The 14,641-nt window shown below is 36.5% G+C and overlaps 1 protein-coding gene across 1 annotated transcript in view; it reads right to left on the bottom strand.

Moving 5' to 3' along the window:
* PFKL (phosphofructokinase, liver type) overlaps nucleotides 1-14,641 on the bottom strand; it is a 189,572-nt gene that overhangs the window by 146,202 nt on the left and 28,729 nt on the right. The window contains exons 4-7 of the mRNA XM_053698552.1: nucleotides 11,462-11,651; nucleotides 1,222-1,387; nucleotides 518-562; nucleotides 175-283 (exon numbers count right to left, since the gene is read on the bottom strand). Coding sequence (XP_053554527.1) covers nucleotides 175-283; nucleotides 518-562; nucleotides 1,222-1,387; nucleotides 11,462-11,651 — 510 coding nt within the window. The remainder of the gene's footprint in view (nucleotides 1-174; nucleotides 284-517; nucleotides 563-1,221; nucleotides 1,388-11,461; nucleotides 11,652-14,641) is intronic.

Raw genomic sequence — 14,641 nt, 5'->3', positions numbered from 1 at the left:
CCCACAAAAATCTTTCCATGTGCACGACATGGGGAACCTAGATAATAAGTAGCCCATTTATTGGTCCCATTCTGGTGCATTATTTTTTTTTATACCACACCTCTAGAAATAATTTTAAAAATAGAAAATGGTTGAATGCAGCTAAAGATCCCATTAAGAATATCATGCACTTGCCTCTCCAAGCCTCTCACACATGAAGTCTTCCCAGCCCTCATCAGGAGGACTCTCTGGAATAAATAGCCAATCCGCTCCAGATGCCAAGGCAGACACCAAAGCCAAATACCTATAGATTGAAAAACAAAATGAACAAAATGACTTGGCCATAAAATGGTTCTGTTCCACTTGCAATGTCGTAGCATTATTTTCCATGATCTGACCCTGTGGTCTACTATATGGCCAAGTTTTATAAGAAAACAAAAGTAAAAAAATATAAATGCTTAGAACTATGCAATAATTAATGGGTATATCTCCACGGCATGCACCTAGTTTCTTAAAATTACAGATGAATATTTCTTACCCACAATGCCTTCCCATCACCTCCAGCACAAAAGTCCTTTGGTGGCTATAATAAAACAAAGATACACTCTATAAAGAACACAAACGTACCATAAACATCATATAAAGTTCAAAACGTTACCATTGGTTTGGAATAGTGATATACTATTAGCACTGCGGAATCTGTTAGCGCTCTACAAATAACCGAAAATAATAATAATAATAATAATAATAATAATAATAATATACTACTATATGTAAATTAGTAGAAATAGAAGCAAATTCAGTAAAAAGCACACAATGATTAAAAGGGACACTAAACCCAATTTTTTTCTTCAGCGATTCAGATAGAGCATGCAATTTTAAGCAACTTTCTAATTTACTCCTATTATCAATTTTTCTTCGTTCTCTTGCTATCTTTATCTGAAAAGAATGCATCTAGGCTTTTTTTTTTTGGTTCAGACGCTGGACAGTACTTTTTTTATTGGAGGATGAATTTATCCACCAATCAGCAAGAACCCAGGTTGTTCACCAAAAATGGGCCGGCATCTAAACTTACATTCTTGCATTTCAAATAAAGATACCAAGAGAATGAAGAAAATTTGATAATAGAAGTAAATTAGAAAGTTGCTTAAAATGTCATGCTCTATCTGAATCACGAAAGAAAAAAAATTGGGTTCAGTGTCCCTTTAAAATAAAGTTAGCATTTCTAGTGCTATATTTTACCTCTGGGCAGTAGTAGTTATTGCATCTATAACTTCCATAATTCTATGGAGAGCAGAATCTGTTCCAATTGTCATATCTGTTCCACAGAAGTCATTGTCAATGGAGCCCACAAGTCCAACAATATTTAAATGTGAATACTTCTTAGCAGTATCTGCTGTGATTTTTTCTGTTTAAAAGAAAGGATAAAAAATTAGTTTACATAAACACTCAATCACGCAAACATTTACACTGAATTAAAAGGATATTCCATTTTCCTACTATGTTAAAAGGGATATTAAAACATTTGAGATCATATTATACAATGTTAATTTTTGTGCAATAACATTTTAGAAATTTTTTTATTATGTTTTTTATTTTGTCCCCGTTACTTTTTGAAGAAATAAAAAAAAAAAAAACCCACAACCCACAATGGTTAGTCAACTGGGTCACCCATTTTCAGAAGCAAAAGTTGAGCTAGAAATAAGAACATTTACAAGAAATAAATCCATTACGCTCTTAACTGAATGTAAACTGATATTCTGACATCACATTACTTAAGTTTCAACAGAATTATAACTTGAATGTGGTAATCTTTATGCAATGTTTTGTCTCCATTATGAGTTGGAGTTTTTTTCTTTACCGCTGTATTAGATCGGGATAGACCAATATCGTTTTTTCAGGGCCAATACAGATACAGATTATTGGCTGCCTTTCAGGCCAATAACCGGGGCCGATATTCTGTACTTTTAACGTTTTGAAAAATCAACACAATTTCTACACAAATCTGGTATAAACAGAACATGCTTATTAAAAATTTTAAACATTAAAAGTAAACAACTGGGAAAAATAAAGTGCTTGAAAATTAACTTATTAAATGGCTCCCCAAAACAAAGAAATATGGCATAAATACCTTTAAACTGCACACTGATATAAAATTAAATTTAAGTCACTACTGCAAAGAAAGACACTACACAATTTCTTCAATACTCCCAGTTAAGTAGTACAAAATTATAGTACAGAAAGCATAACATTTCAGCATGTTATCCTGTTAAAACGGCGTGTGTGTGTGTGCGTGCGTGCGTGCGTATGTATTACATACACACATATACAGTGGATGTAAAAAGTCTACACACTCCTGTTAAAATGTCAGGTTTCTGTGATGTAAAAAATTAGACAAAGAAAAATCATATCAGAAATTTTTCCACCTTTAATGTGGCCTATAAACTACACAACTCAATTGAAAAACAAATTGAAATCTTTAAGGTGGAGGTTAGTAAACAAAAAAAACTAAAATAATGTGGTTGCATAACTGGGGATGTAGCTGTGTTCAGAATTAGTCAATCACATTCAAAACCATGTTAAATAAGAGTCATCACACACCTGTCATAATTTAAAGTGCCTCTGATTAACCCTGAATAAAGTTAAGCTGTTCTAGTAGGTCTTTCCTGACATTTTCTTAGTTGCGTCCTACACAAAAGCCATGGTCCGCAGAGAGCTTCCAAAGCATCAGAGGGATCTCAGTGTTAAAAGGTATCAGTCAGGAGAAGGGTACAAAAGAATTTCCAAGGCATTAGATATACCATGGAACACAGTGAAGACAGTCATCAAGTGGAGAACATATGGCACAACAGTGACATTACCAAGAACTGGATGTCCCTCCAAAATTGATGAAAAGACGAGAAGAAAACTGGTCTGGGAGGCTACCAAGAGGCCTACAGCAACATTAAAGGAGCTGCAGGAATATCTGGCAAGTACTGGCTGTGTAGTACATGTGACAACAATCACTCGTATTCTTCAAATGTTTGGGCTTTGGAGTAGACGGCAAGACGGAAGCGTTTTCTTACGAAGAAAAACATCCAAGCCCAGCCAAATTGAGCAAAAACAAATCTGAAGTCTCCCAAAAGCATGTGAGAAAAGGTGTTATGGTCTGATGAAACCAAGGTTGAACCTTTGGGCAAAAAATCCAAAAGATATGTTTGGCGCAAAAACAACACTGCACATCACCAAAAGAACACCATACCCACAGTGAAGCATGGTGGTGGCAGCATCATGATTTGGGGCTGCTTTTCTTCAGCTGGAACTGGGGCCTTATTCAAGGTAGAGGGAATTATGAACAGTTCCAAATACCAGTCAATATTGGCACAAAACCTTCAGGCTTCTGCTAGAAAGCTGAACATGTAGAGGAACTTCATCTTTCAGCATGACAACTACCAAAAGCATACATCCAAATCAACAAAGGAATGGCTTCACCAGAAGAAGATTAAAGTTTTGAAATGGCCCAGCCAGAGCCCAGACAAATCATGTTTGTTTATGCAAGTCCATCAACAGGTTGCCATTGGGGGTATGGTAGTTGGTAACTGAGATCCCAGGAACACTTAGGCTTGGACTCTGTTATCAGTGCTATTTATTATTAGAAGCTATGCTATGTCCAGCTTATATGTGCTATAGATGATTTGTGTCACTTAAAACTACATTTCTTTCATGTAATTGGCAAGAGTCCATGAGCTAGTGACGTATGGGATATACAATCCTACCAGGAGGGGCAAAGTTTCCCAAGCCTCAAAATGCCTATAAATACACCCCCACCACACCCACAATTCAGTATTACAAACTATGCCTCCTATGGAGGTGGCAAAGTAAGTTTGTGCTAGATTTCTACGTTGATATGCGCTTCTCAGCTTTTTTGAAGCCCGATTCCTCTCAGAGTGCAGTGAATGACAGAGGGATGTGAAGGGAGTATTACCTATTGAATACAATGGTCATCCTAACGGGGATCTATTTCATAGGTTCTCTGTTATCGGTCGTAGAGATTCATCTCCTACCTCCCTTTTCAGATCGACGATATACTCTTATATACCATTACCTCTGCTGATTCTCGTTTCAGTACTGGTTTGGCTATCTACTTTATGTAGATGAGTGTCTTTTGGTAAGTATGTTTCTTTTATTTAAGACACTCTCAGCGATGGTTTGGCACTTTATATTTAAAGTTCTAAATATATGTTTGTACTTATATTTGCCATGATTCAGGTTTATCAGTATATTTTTTATTTTACAGACTGTCAGTTTCATATCTGGAGAATGCATATTTAAAAAAATAAAAAAAAAAATAAAAAAAATTCTTACCTGAAGTTTTCAAATTGACTCTTTTCTAAATTGCGGGCTGTTAGGCTCGCGGAAGCGCAAAATGCTATAATTTATTGCGTCATTCTTGGCGCGAGAATTACGTTTGTTGACGTAATTTCGTTATTTACGGCGTCTTAGTTGGCGCCGAGTTTTTTCATGTGGTTGCGTCAACTATGACGCTCGTGTTTGTTGCAGACGTTTTTGGCGCCAACATTTTTTTTGTCAGTTGTGGGCGTCATACTTGGCGCCAAACTTTTGACATTATTTAAGACTTTGTTTCTTTTTGCTTCTGGTTTCCAGAGGCTTATTTGGTTTGCATTTCTTTCCCATTCCTAAGGAAATTGATAATTTTGCTTTATGTTATTATTTCTCTTACATATTGCAAGATGTCTCAATCTGACCCCGTCTCAGAATCTACTACTGGAATTCTGCTGCCTGATGTCGGTTCTACCAAAGCTAAGTGCATTTGTTGTAAACTTGTGGTAACTGTTCCTCCGGCTGTAGTTTGTGATAGTTGTCATGACAAACTTTTACATGCAGACAATATTTCCATTAGTAGTAGTCCATTTCGTGCTGCTGGTCCTTCAACATCTAATGCTCAGGATATTCCTGTTAATGTGAGAGAATTTGTTTCTAATTCCATTCAGAAGGCTTTGTCTGTCATACTGCCTTCTAATAAACGTAAAAGATCTTTTAAAACTTCTCATAAAATTGATGAATTTTTAAAATGACCGACAACATTCTGATTTATCTATCTCTGATGAGGATCTATCTGGTTCAGAAGATTCTGCCTCAGATATTGACACTGACAAATCTTCATATTTACAACTAACAAGTAATTGTAAATAGACTTACAAAATAAGAATAGGTAACTTAAATCTGTGAGAAAAATTCCACCAACTGAGCCCTATCAGAGTCAGAGCTAGATTTGTATTAGTTAGAGAAAATGTTTTTTTTATCCATTCATACACTAAAGTTTATTAAGTCGATATATTTAACGACACATACATTTAGCAAGAGCTAAAAATTAAAAACACTACAGCTAAGTTGAGCTATGGTTTTTAAATTAATCTGAAATCAGCATAAAAGGTATCTTGCAGCAAAATTATAAATATAGGCTAAGCCCTTACAATCCGAGGGCTAGTTTAAGTTTCATTTTACCAAGTTTGTTATAAAGCTGCAATTTACCAGACCAACAAAGGTGAGCAAGTTAAAAAAGGAAAGACAAAGCTTATCCCAGAGGACCCCTGATGTACGTTTCACAAAAAACGCTTCCTCAGAGGGGTATGGAGCCGCTGTAAAATGTCATATTTATGAGTCTTTAAGACCCTCCTCAGGTATTGAGTGGATATGCCTGATTGCCAATAGTCAGATTGTTATTGGCTTATACATATGTCAATCACAGAAGTGACTAGGGATAGGATAGAGTAGGGGGTAGTGGTTCCTGACGTCAGTATGATGTCTGAAGTGGGCGTGTTTGTTTACATTTACATCACTAGTATAGCCCTCATTGGATGATTGTATTGAACATATGTTCCACAGTTATACTAAGCCGGGTATCTAACATCTCAATAGGCGGCATAGAACGGTTACTGCCGAGCAAGATCGCATATCATAGGTGATATGATATGCGATCTTGTTCGGCAGTAACGTTCTATGCCGCCTATTGAGATGTTAGATACCCGGCTCAGTATAACTGTGGAACATATGTTCAATACAATCATCCAATGAGGGCTATACTAGTGATGTAAATGTAAACAAACACGCCCACTTCAGACATCATACTGACGACAGGAACCACTACCCCCTACTCTATCCTATCCCTAGTCACTTCTGTGATTGACATATGTATAAGCCAATAACAATCTGACTATTGGCAATCAGGCATATCCACTCAATACCTGAGGAGGGACTTAGACTCATAAATATGACATTTTGCAGCGGCTCCACACCCCTCTGAGGAAGCGTTTTTTGTGAAACGTACGTCAGGGGTCCTCTGGGATAAGCTTTGTCTTTCCCTTTTTTAACTTGCTCACCTTTGTTGGTCTGGTAAATTGCAGCTTTATAACAAACTTGGTAAAATTAAACTTAAACTAGCCCTCGGATTGTAAGGGCTTAGCCTATATTTATAATTTTGCTGCAAGATACCTTTTATGCCGATTTCAGATTAATTTAAAAACCATATCTCAACTTAGGTGTAGTGTTTTTAATTTTTAGCTCTTGCTAAATGTATGTGTGGTTAAATATATCGACTTAATAAACTTTAGTGTATGAATGGATAAAAAAAACATTTTCTCTAACTAATACAAATCTAGCTCTGACTCTGATAGGGCTCAGTTGGTGGAATTTTTCTCACAGATTTAAGTTGCCTATTCTTATTTTGTAAGTCTATTTACAATTACTTGTTAGTTGTACTTTGCTTTTAACTTTAAATCTGTGGCAGGAGGTATTAGCGGTTAGGAGATTATAAAACTCAAATTGGGCTATTTGCCTTTAACCACTAACCTCTTGTATATAGTATACTCTGCCCTACCCCCACCTACTCTTACTCTAAAATCTTCATATTTGTTTAAAATGGAGTATATTCGTTCCTTATTAAAAGAGGTGTTGATTGCATTAGATATGGAGGAGACTAGTCCTCTTGATATTAAAACTAGTAAACGTTTAAATTCGGTTTTTAAACCTCATGTAGTTATTCCCGAGGTTTTTCCAGTTCCTGATGCTATTTCAGATGTGATTTCTAGGGAATGGAATAGATTGGGTACTTCTTTTACTCCTTCTTCAAGGTTTAAGAAACTGTATCCTTTGCCGACTGATAGATTGGAGTTTTGGGAAAAGATCCCCAAAGTTGATGGGGCCATCTCTAATCTTGCAAAGTGTACTACTATTCCTAAGGGCAGATAGTACTTCTTTTAAAGATCCTTTAGATAGGAAACTTGAATCTTATCTAAGGAAGGCTTATTTATATTCAGGTCACCTTCTTAGGCCTGCTATTTCTTTGGCTGATGTTGCAGTTGCTTCAACTTTTTGGTTGGAAACCTTAGCGCAACAAGTACCAGATCATAATGTGTATAGCATTGTTAAGCTAATTTAACATGCTAATTTCATTTGTGATGCCCTTTTTTATATCATTAGAATTGATGTTAGATACATGTCTTTAGCTAGAAGAGCTTTATGGCTTAAATCTTGGAATGCTGATATGACTTCAAAATCAAACTTGCTATCTCTTTCCAAGGTAATACATTATTTGGTTCTCAGTTGGATTCGATTGTTTCAACTGTCACTGGGGGGGGAAGGGAGCTTTTTTGCCTCTGGATAAAAAATCTAAGGGTAAATTTAAGGCTGCTAACCGTTTTTGTTCCTTTCGACAAAATAAGGAACAGAAACCTAATCCTTCCCCTAAGGGAACGGTTTCCAATTGGAAGCCTTCTTCAGTCTGGAATAAATCCAAGCCATTTAAAAGATCTAAATAAGCCCCCAAGTCCGCATGAAGGTGCGGCCCTCATTCCAGCTCAGCTGGTAGGGGACAGACCAATATTTTTCAAGGATGTTTGGATCAATTCAATCCAAAATCATTGGATTCAGAACATTGTCTCTCAGGGGTACAGAATAGGTTTCAAAGTAAGACCGCCTGTGAGAAGTATCTTTCTCTTACCCATTCCAGTGAACCCAGAAAAAGCTCAGGCTCTCCTGAAGTGTGTTTCAGACCTGGAGTTATCTGGGGTAATTGTGCCAGTTTCTTTTCAGGAACGGGGTCTGGGGTTTTATTCAAATCTGTTCATTGTCCCAAAGAAGGAGAATTCTTTCAGACCAGTTCTGGATCTAAAAATTATGAATCGGAATGTAAGAATACCAACATTCAAAATGGTGACTATAAGGACTATTCTGCCTTTTGTTCAGCAAGGGCATTATATGTCCACAATAGACTTACAGGATGCATAGCTTCATATTCGATTCATTCAGATCACTATCAGTTCCCGAGATTCTCTTTTCTAGACAGGCATTACCAATTTGTTGCTCTTCCTTTTGGCCTAGCAACACCAAAGGATCTATTCAAAGGTTCTCAATGCCATACTCTCTGTAATCAGAGAGCGGGGTATTGCAGTGTTTCCTTATTTGGACGATATCTTGGTACTGGCTCAGTCTTTACGTTCTGCAGAATCTCACACAAATCAACAAGTGTTGTTTCTTCAAAGACATGGTTGGAGGATCAATTTATCAAAAAGTTCTTTGACTCCTCAGACAAGGGTAACCTTTTTAGGTTTCCAAATAGATTCAGTATTCATGACTTTGTCTCCAACAGACAAGTGACGTCTGAAATTGGTTGCAGCTCGTCGGAACCTTCAGTTTCAATCATTCCCTTCAGTAGCTATGTGCATGGAGGTTTTAGGTCTCATGACTGCAGCATCGGACGCGATCCCCTTTGCTCGTTTTCACATGAGACCTCTCCAGCTTTGTATGCTGAACCAATGGTGAAGGGATTATACAAAGATATCACAATTAATATCCTTAAATCCCAATGTTCGACTATCTCTGACTTGGTGGTTAGATCACCATTGTTTAGTTCAAGGGGCCTCTTTTGTTCGTCCAACCTGGACTGTGATCACAACAGAGTCTTTCAGGTTGGGGAGCTGTTTGGGGTTCTCTGACAGCGCAGGGGGTTTGGAAATCTCAAGAGGCGAGATTACCAATCAATATTTTGGAACTAAGTGCGATTCTCAGAGCTCTTCAGTTTTGGCTTCTTCTGAAGAGAGAACCGTTTGTTTTCAGACAGACAGACAATGTCACAACTGTGGCATATGTCAATAATCAGGGTGGGACTCACAGTCCTCAAGCTATGAAAGAAGTATCTCGGATACTTGCTTGGGCGGAATCCAGCTCCTGTCAAATTTTTGCGGTCCATATCCCAGGTATAGACAATTGGTCTCTTCAACCAGATGTGTTTTTTCAGATTGTTCAGATGTGGGGGCTTCCAGAAATAGATCTGATGGCTTCTCATCTAAACAGGAAACTTCCCAGGTATCTGTCCAGGTCCAGGGATCCTAAGGTGGAAGCAGTGGATGCGTTGACACTTCCTTGGAGTTATCAACCTGCTTATATTTTTCCACCTCTTGTTCTTCTTCCAAGAGTGATTTCCAAAATCATAACGGAGCGTTCGTTTGTACTGCTGGTGGCTCCAGCATGGCCACACAAGTTTTGGTATGCGGATCTTATTCGGATGTCCAGTTGCCAACCTTGGCCACTTCCGTTAAGGCCAGACCTATCTCAAGGCCCGTTTTTCCATCAGGATCTCAAATCATTAAAATTGAAGGTATGGAGATTGAACACTTAGTGCTTAGTCATAGAGGTTTCTCTGACTCAGTGATTAATACTATGTTGCAGGCTCGTAAATCTGTATCTAGAAAGATTTATTATCGAGTTTGGAAGACTTACATTTCATGGTGCTCTTCTCAAATTCTCTTGGCATTATTTTAGAATTCCTAGAATTTTACAGTTTCTTCAGGATGGTTTAGATAAGGGTTTGTCTGCAAGTTCCTTGAAAGGACAAATCTCTGCTCTCTGTTCCACAGAAAAATTGCTAATCTTCCTGATATGCATTGTTTTTTTACAGGCTTTGGTTCGTATCAAGATTGTCATTAAATCAATCTCTCCTCCTTGGAATCTTAATTTGGTTTTGAAGGCTTTACAGGCTCCTCCGTTTGAGCCTATGCATTCTCTGGACATTAAATTACTTTCTTGGAAAGTATTGTTCCTTTTGGCCATCTCTTCTGCTAGAAGAGTTTCTGAATTATCTGCTCTTTCTTGTGAGTCTTCTTTTCTGATTTTTCATCAGGATAAGGCGGTTTTGCGGACGTCGTTTAAATTTTTACCTAAAGTTGTGAACTCCAACAACATTAGTAGAGAAATTGTTGTCCCTTCTTTGTGTCCCAATCCTAAGAATTCTCCGGACAGATCTTTGCATTCTTTGGATGTGGTAAGAGCTTTGAAATATGTTGAAGCTACTAAAGATTTCCGGAAGACTTCTAGTCTATTTGTTATTTTTTCTGGTTCTAGGAAAGGTCAGAAGGCTTCTGCCATTTCTTTGGCATCTTGGTTAAAGCTTTTGATTCATCATGCTTATTTGGAGTCGGGTAAATCCCCGCCTCATAGGATTACGGCTCATTCTACTAGGTCAGTTTCCACTTCCTGGGCTTTTAAGAATGAAGCTTCTGTTGATCAGATTTGCAAAGCAGCAAGTTGGTCTTCTTTGCATACTTTAACTAAATTCTACCATTTTGATGTTTTCTCTTCTTCAGAAGCAGTTTTTGGTAGAAAAGTACTTCAGGCAGCTGTTTTAGTTTGATTCTTCTGGTTATAAATTTGTTTTTTTCATTATAAGATTAAAACTTTTGATTTGGGTTGTGGATTAATTTTTCAGCGGAATTGGCTGTCTTTATTTTTATCCCGCCCTCTCTAGTGGAGTGGAGTGCGTGGAGTTCCACATCTTGGGTATTTGCTATCCCATACGTCACTAGCTCATGGACTCTTGCCAATTACATGAAAGTAAACTTAATTTATGTAAGAATTTACCTGATAAATTAATTTCTTTCATATTGGCAAGAGTCCATGAGACCCACCCTTTTTATGGTGGTTATGATTTTTTTGTATAAAGCACAATTATTCCAATTCCTTGTTGATGCTTTTTGCTCCTTTCTTATCACCCCACTTCTTGGCTATTCGTTAAACTGAATTGTGGGTGTGGTGGGGGGTGTATTTATAGGCATTTTGAGGTTTGGGAAACTTTGCCCCTCCTGGTAGGATTGTATATCCCATACGTCACTAGCTCATGGACTCTTGCCAATATGAAAGAAATGAATTTATCAGGTAAATTCTTACATAAATTATGTTATTTCCCTGAGGTACACAGAGATAAATTACTTTTGATTTGCTCCATATCGGTCAGTTTCTGACCCATACCGATTATTTCAGAAATTCCGAATATCAGCCCTAATAATTGGCCGCTCCGATAATCGGTCGACCCCTAGTATTAGACAGCAACTTGTGAGTCATACAAGAGAATGGTATTAGTGACAATAGACATGTATTAATATTGTAGCTTTAAATGAGCACTATATTTTGAATAAAGAAGTCAACATACCTTCTTTAACCAAATCTTCAAGCAAACTTCCCCATTCTTTGCGGAAGATGTTGGCACCAGTTAGACTGCCATCACCACCTATGACACACAGATTTGTGATTCCATGTTGAACAAGATTATTAGCTGCAGACAACCGTCCTTCTCTAGTTGTAAAAGCTTTGCACCGTGCACTGCCAATGATAGTGCCGCCCTACAAAGAAGTGGAAAAAAAAATATATTAAAAAAAAAAAAAAAAGAAAAAAAAAAAACTTAAATAAAATTTAAATTTGAGATTTGGAATCTAGATTGACAGACCGCTTTCCTTTAAATAAAAAAAATCCAATTTACCTTCCTAGTATTAGATCACAAATTTTATGAATGTATGCATGTTTTACCCTGCATAGCTTAAAGGTATAGTACATTCAAAAATTAAAAAGCAATTTAATGAAACATCATTTACACACTAAAATATTTCAAAATACATTGCTGTTTTAAAAATCATTAGTTTACTCACAATCTGTTAATTAAATTTTAGGTCTATCCAAACCCACTGTGGGACTCATTATGCGTGTCCTCTCACAGGGGTTTAACTTGTGTAGGAGTCGGCATCGTAGAACCTGCTTATATGCAAGCGCCATTTTTTACAGTGACGTCACGCTCTTTACTACGGCGAACGCAGTAGATCATAAACAGCCTTTCATTGCTGAATATTGAAATGTGCATGCTCCATGCCCAATTCTAGTGACGATAACAATTTCTTCACATACTATGTAGTGCATGCGATTACCTTAATTGTCTTTTGCGCATGCGTTAGAGGATGATGACTGCTAATTAAATTGTATTTTAAACATAAAAAGAAGCTTAGTTTTCAATAACAAGTAAAGTGATTTTATTTATACTAATATGATAAATGTTTATAAGTCTTGTTTGTATGCATGTTTTGTATTGAATTAAAAAAAGGGATACTAAACCCAAAATTTTTCTCTCATGATTCAGATAGAGCATGCAATTTTAAGCAACTTTCTAATTTACTCCTATTATCAATTTTTCTTTGTTCTCTCGGTTAATAACGATACCTATATAAGCGTTATCTACATAAGTGGCTCACATTAACAATGTTAAATTTAAAGTACTAAATGTCAGCCAAAATAAAAGGTAATTTTATAACAACGATTGATACACAGGCGAGATCCTGAAAATATGTAATCATAGGTCACCGTCTGGGCTGCTTACTATTATCGTTTAACTTGCGTCTCTCAGAAATTGAATATAACAAATGTGACTGCTGCAGTAAGAGACTCATATTAACACTCTGTTAAACAGCTCACAGACCAATACATATTTGCTGCTACCTTTCTACCCAATTGATAACTGTTCTGTATCTGAATAGCTAACTGTTACCTCCTAGTCACACTACATACTTTGAACAGGACTTTAGGGATGATTTAAATAAAAACAAATATATATATTCTGATTTCATTACCTTTTTTTTTTTTTTTTTTTTAACACCGAAAATAAATGAGATATAGAGATAGATAGAGATATATGTTTATATATATATATATATATATATATATATATATATATATATATATATATATATATACATACATATACATACATATACACACACATTTATTTATTTATTTATAAGTACGGTTATTCAAACTTTCACAAACTTATAACTAACAGTGTTAAAAGACTAAAAATAATTTTGAGGAACATTACTGCAATCGATCCTAAGGATATATGCGCTACTTGTGTAATTATATTCACATATTCAAAGACCGCTGTAATCTACAAAAGGGTCGTGTTGAACTAAGTGTAAAGACATCTTCAAGGCACATAAGTTCAAGCACAACATAATTACATTTATATTAATATTGAAGCAGTTTGAATAAGACCATATTCATTTAAATCCTGAATATGGCAATTATAGAATATCATTGCATTATCAACTTACAATATCTCAGCTTTCACAATACCAGCAATGTTCATTGTTTGTCTCTGACTGTAATAGATATACTATATTCTACTATAATCCCCTTTTCTCCTTGAGTATTTAGGAAGTAATGTTATAAGCCATTACTATATCCCTCTAGGCTATAGGACAGATTTGTGTCCTAATACATACTTTAGACCACACAGTATATTCTCCAATGTTACTGAGTCATTACTCAAAGGCAATACTGTTTTATTAACTGGAGTCATTTCATCAACAGCTCTTTTGTTTGTTTTTAAATGTGTTACACATTGGGTCCCTTTTCCTAATTTTTCTAATAAGTTATTTTTTTATTCTTCTTTTTTTTTTTTTTCTCCTACTATAGTCTAGGCATAGAGCGCTATTAGTGCAGTCTTCTCTGTGGGGGTCCTTTCTCCCACAACCTGCTTTTAAACCTTCATTTTCCTGCCCACCGCCGGGCAATTTTCAACTTTAAGAGAGCGTACATGTGTACAAATGAACCGTAGGGACTAATTGCTCCCTAAATTATAAGAAAAACTCACAAAGCTTTACTGTTAGACACTGACATGATTTAGTAAGAAACATTTATTTTACAAAAAAATAAATAAATATTTAAAATACTATAATTTAATGTCTTTAAATAAAGCGGCTTTTACCATGTTCAAGTGTTTCTTGGAAGTAGCATCATTATGGGTGAGTAGTTAAAAAATGCAGTGCATTTTGTACATTATGTGTCAACCCTATATTTTAGGGTCCAGCTGCTACAAGAGGCATATTTGAACCATGAAAAAAATGTATCTTTAAAAGCAATTGACTGTAACCACCAAGCTTTTGCTGTTATATGAAGTGGCTCCGGGTAAGGCAGCGCAGACATATTTATAGTAGCACTTGCATGCAGCATATTTGATGGAGAATAGCTTAAAGGGACATTGTAGTCGGAAAACAAAGTACAATATTTGGGGGGGGAGTCTTAAATAGAATATATTTTCTGTTATGAGCTGTGTAATTACTTCTGTACTAATCCTTCCCTCACAGCTCACTATTTTTCTTCTCTCCTGTGCCTTAGAGCAGCAGTCACCAACCGGTGGTCCCCGAGAAGATGTTGGTGGTCCTTGAAGCAGGAATTAATCTCCTCTGATGGTTTCATCCCCGTCCTGCTGCAACTCCCTACAGTGCCTGGCTGGACATCAGTGAAAACCGACGGAGAAGTTAAATTACGATCTCCCTACGCACGTTGC

This window comes from Bombina bombina, chromosome 1 (genome assembly GCF_027579735.1).
Source record: "Bombina bombina isolate aBomBom1 chromosome 1, aBomBom1.pri, whole genome shotgun sequence".
NCBI classification, from domain to species: Eukaryota; Metazoa; Chordata; class Amphibia; order Anura; family Bombinatoridae; genus Bombina; species Bombina bombina.
Note: the sequence above shows the minus strand (reverse complement) of the source record. Positions and strands in the feature narration are given on the sequence as shown.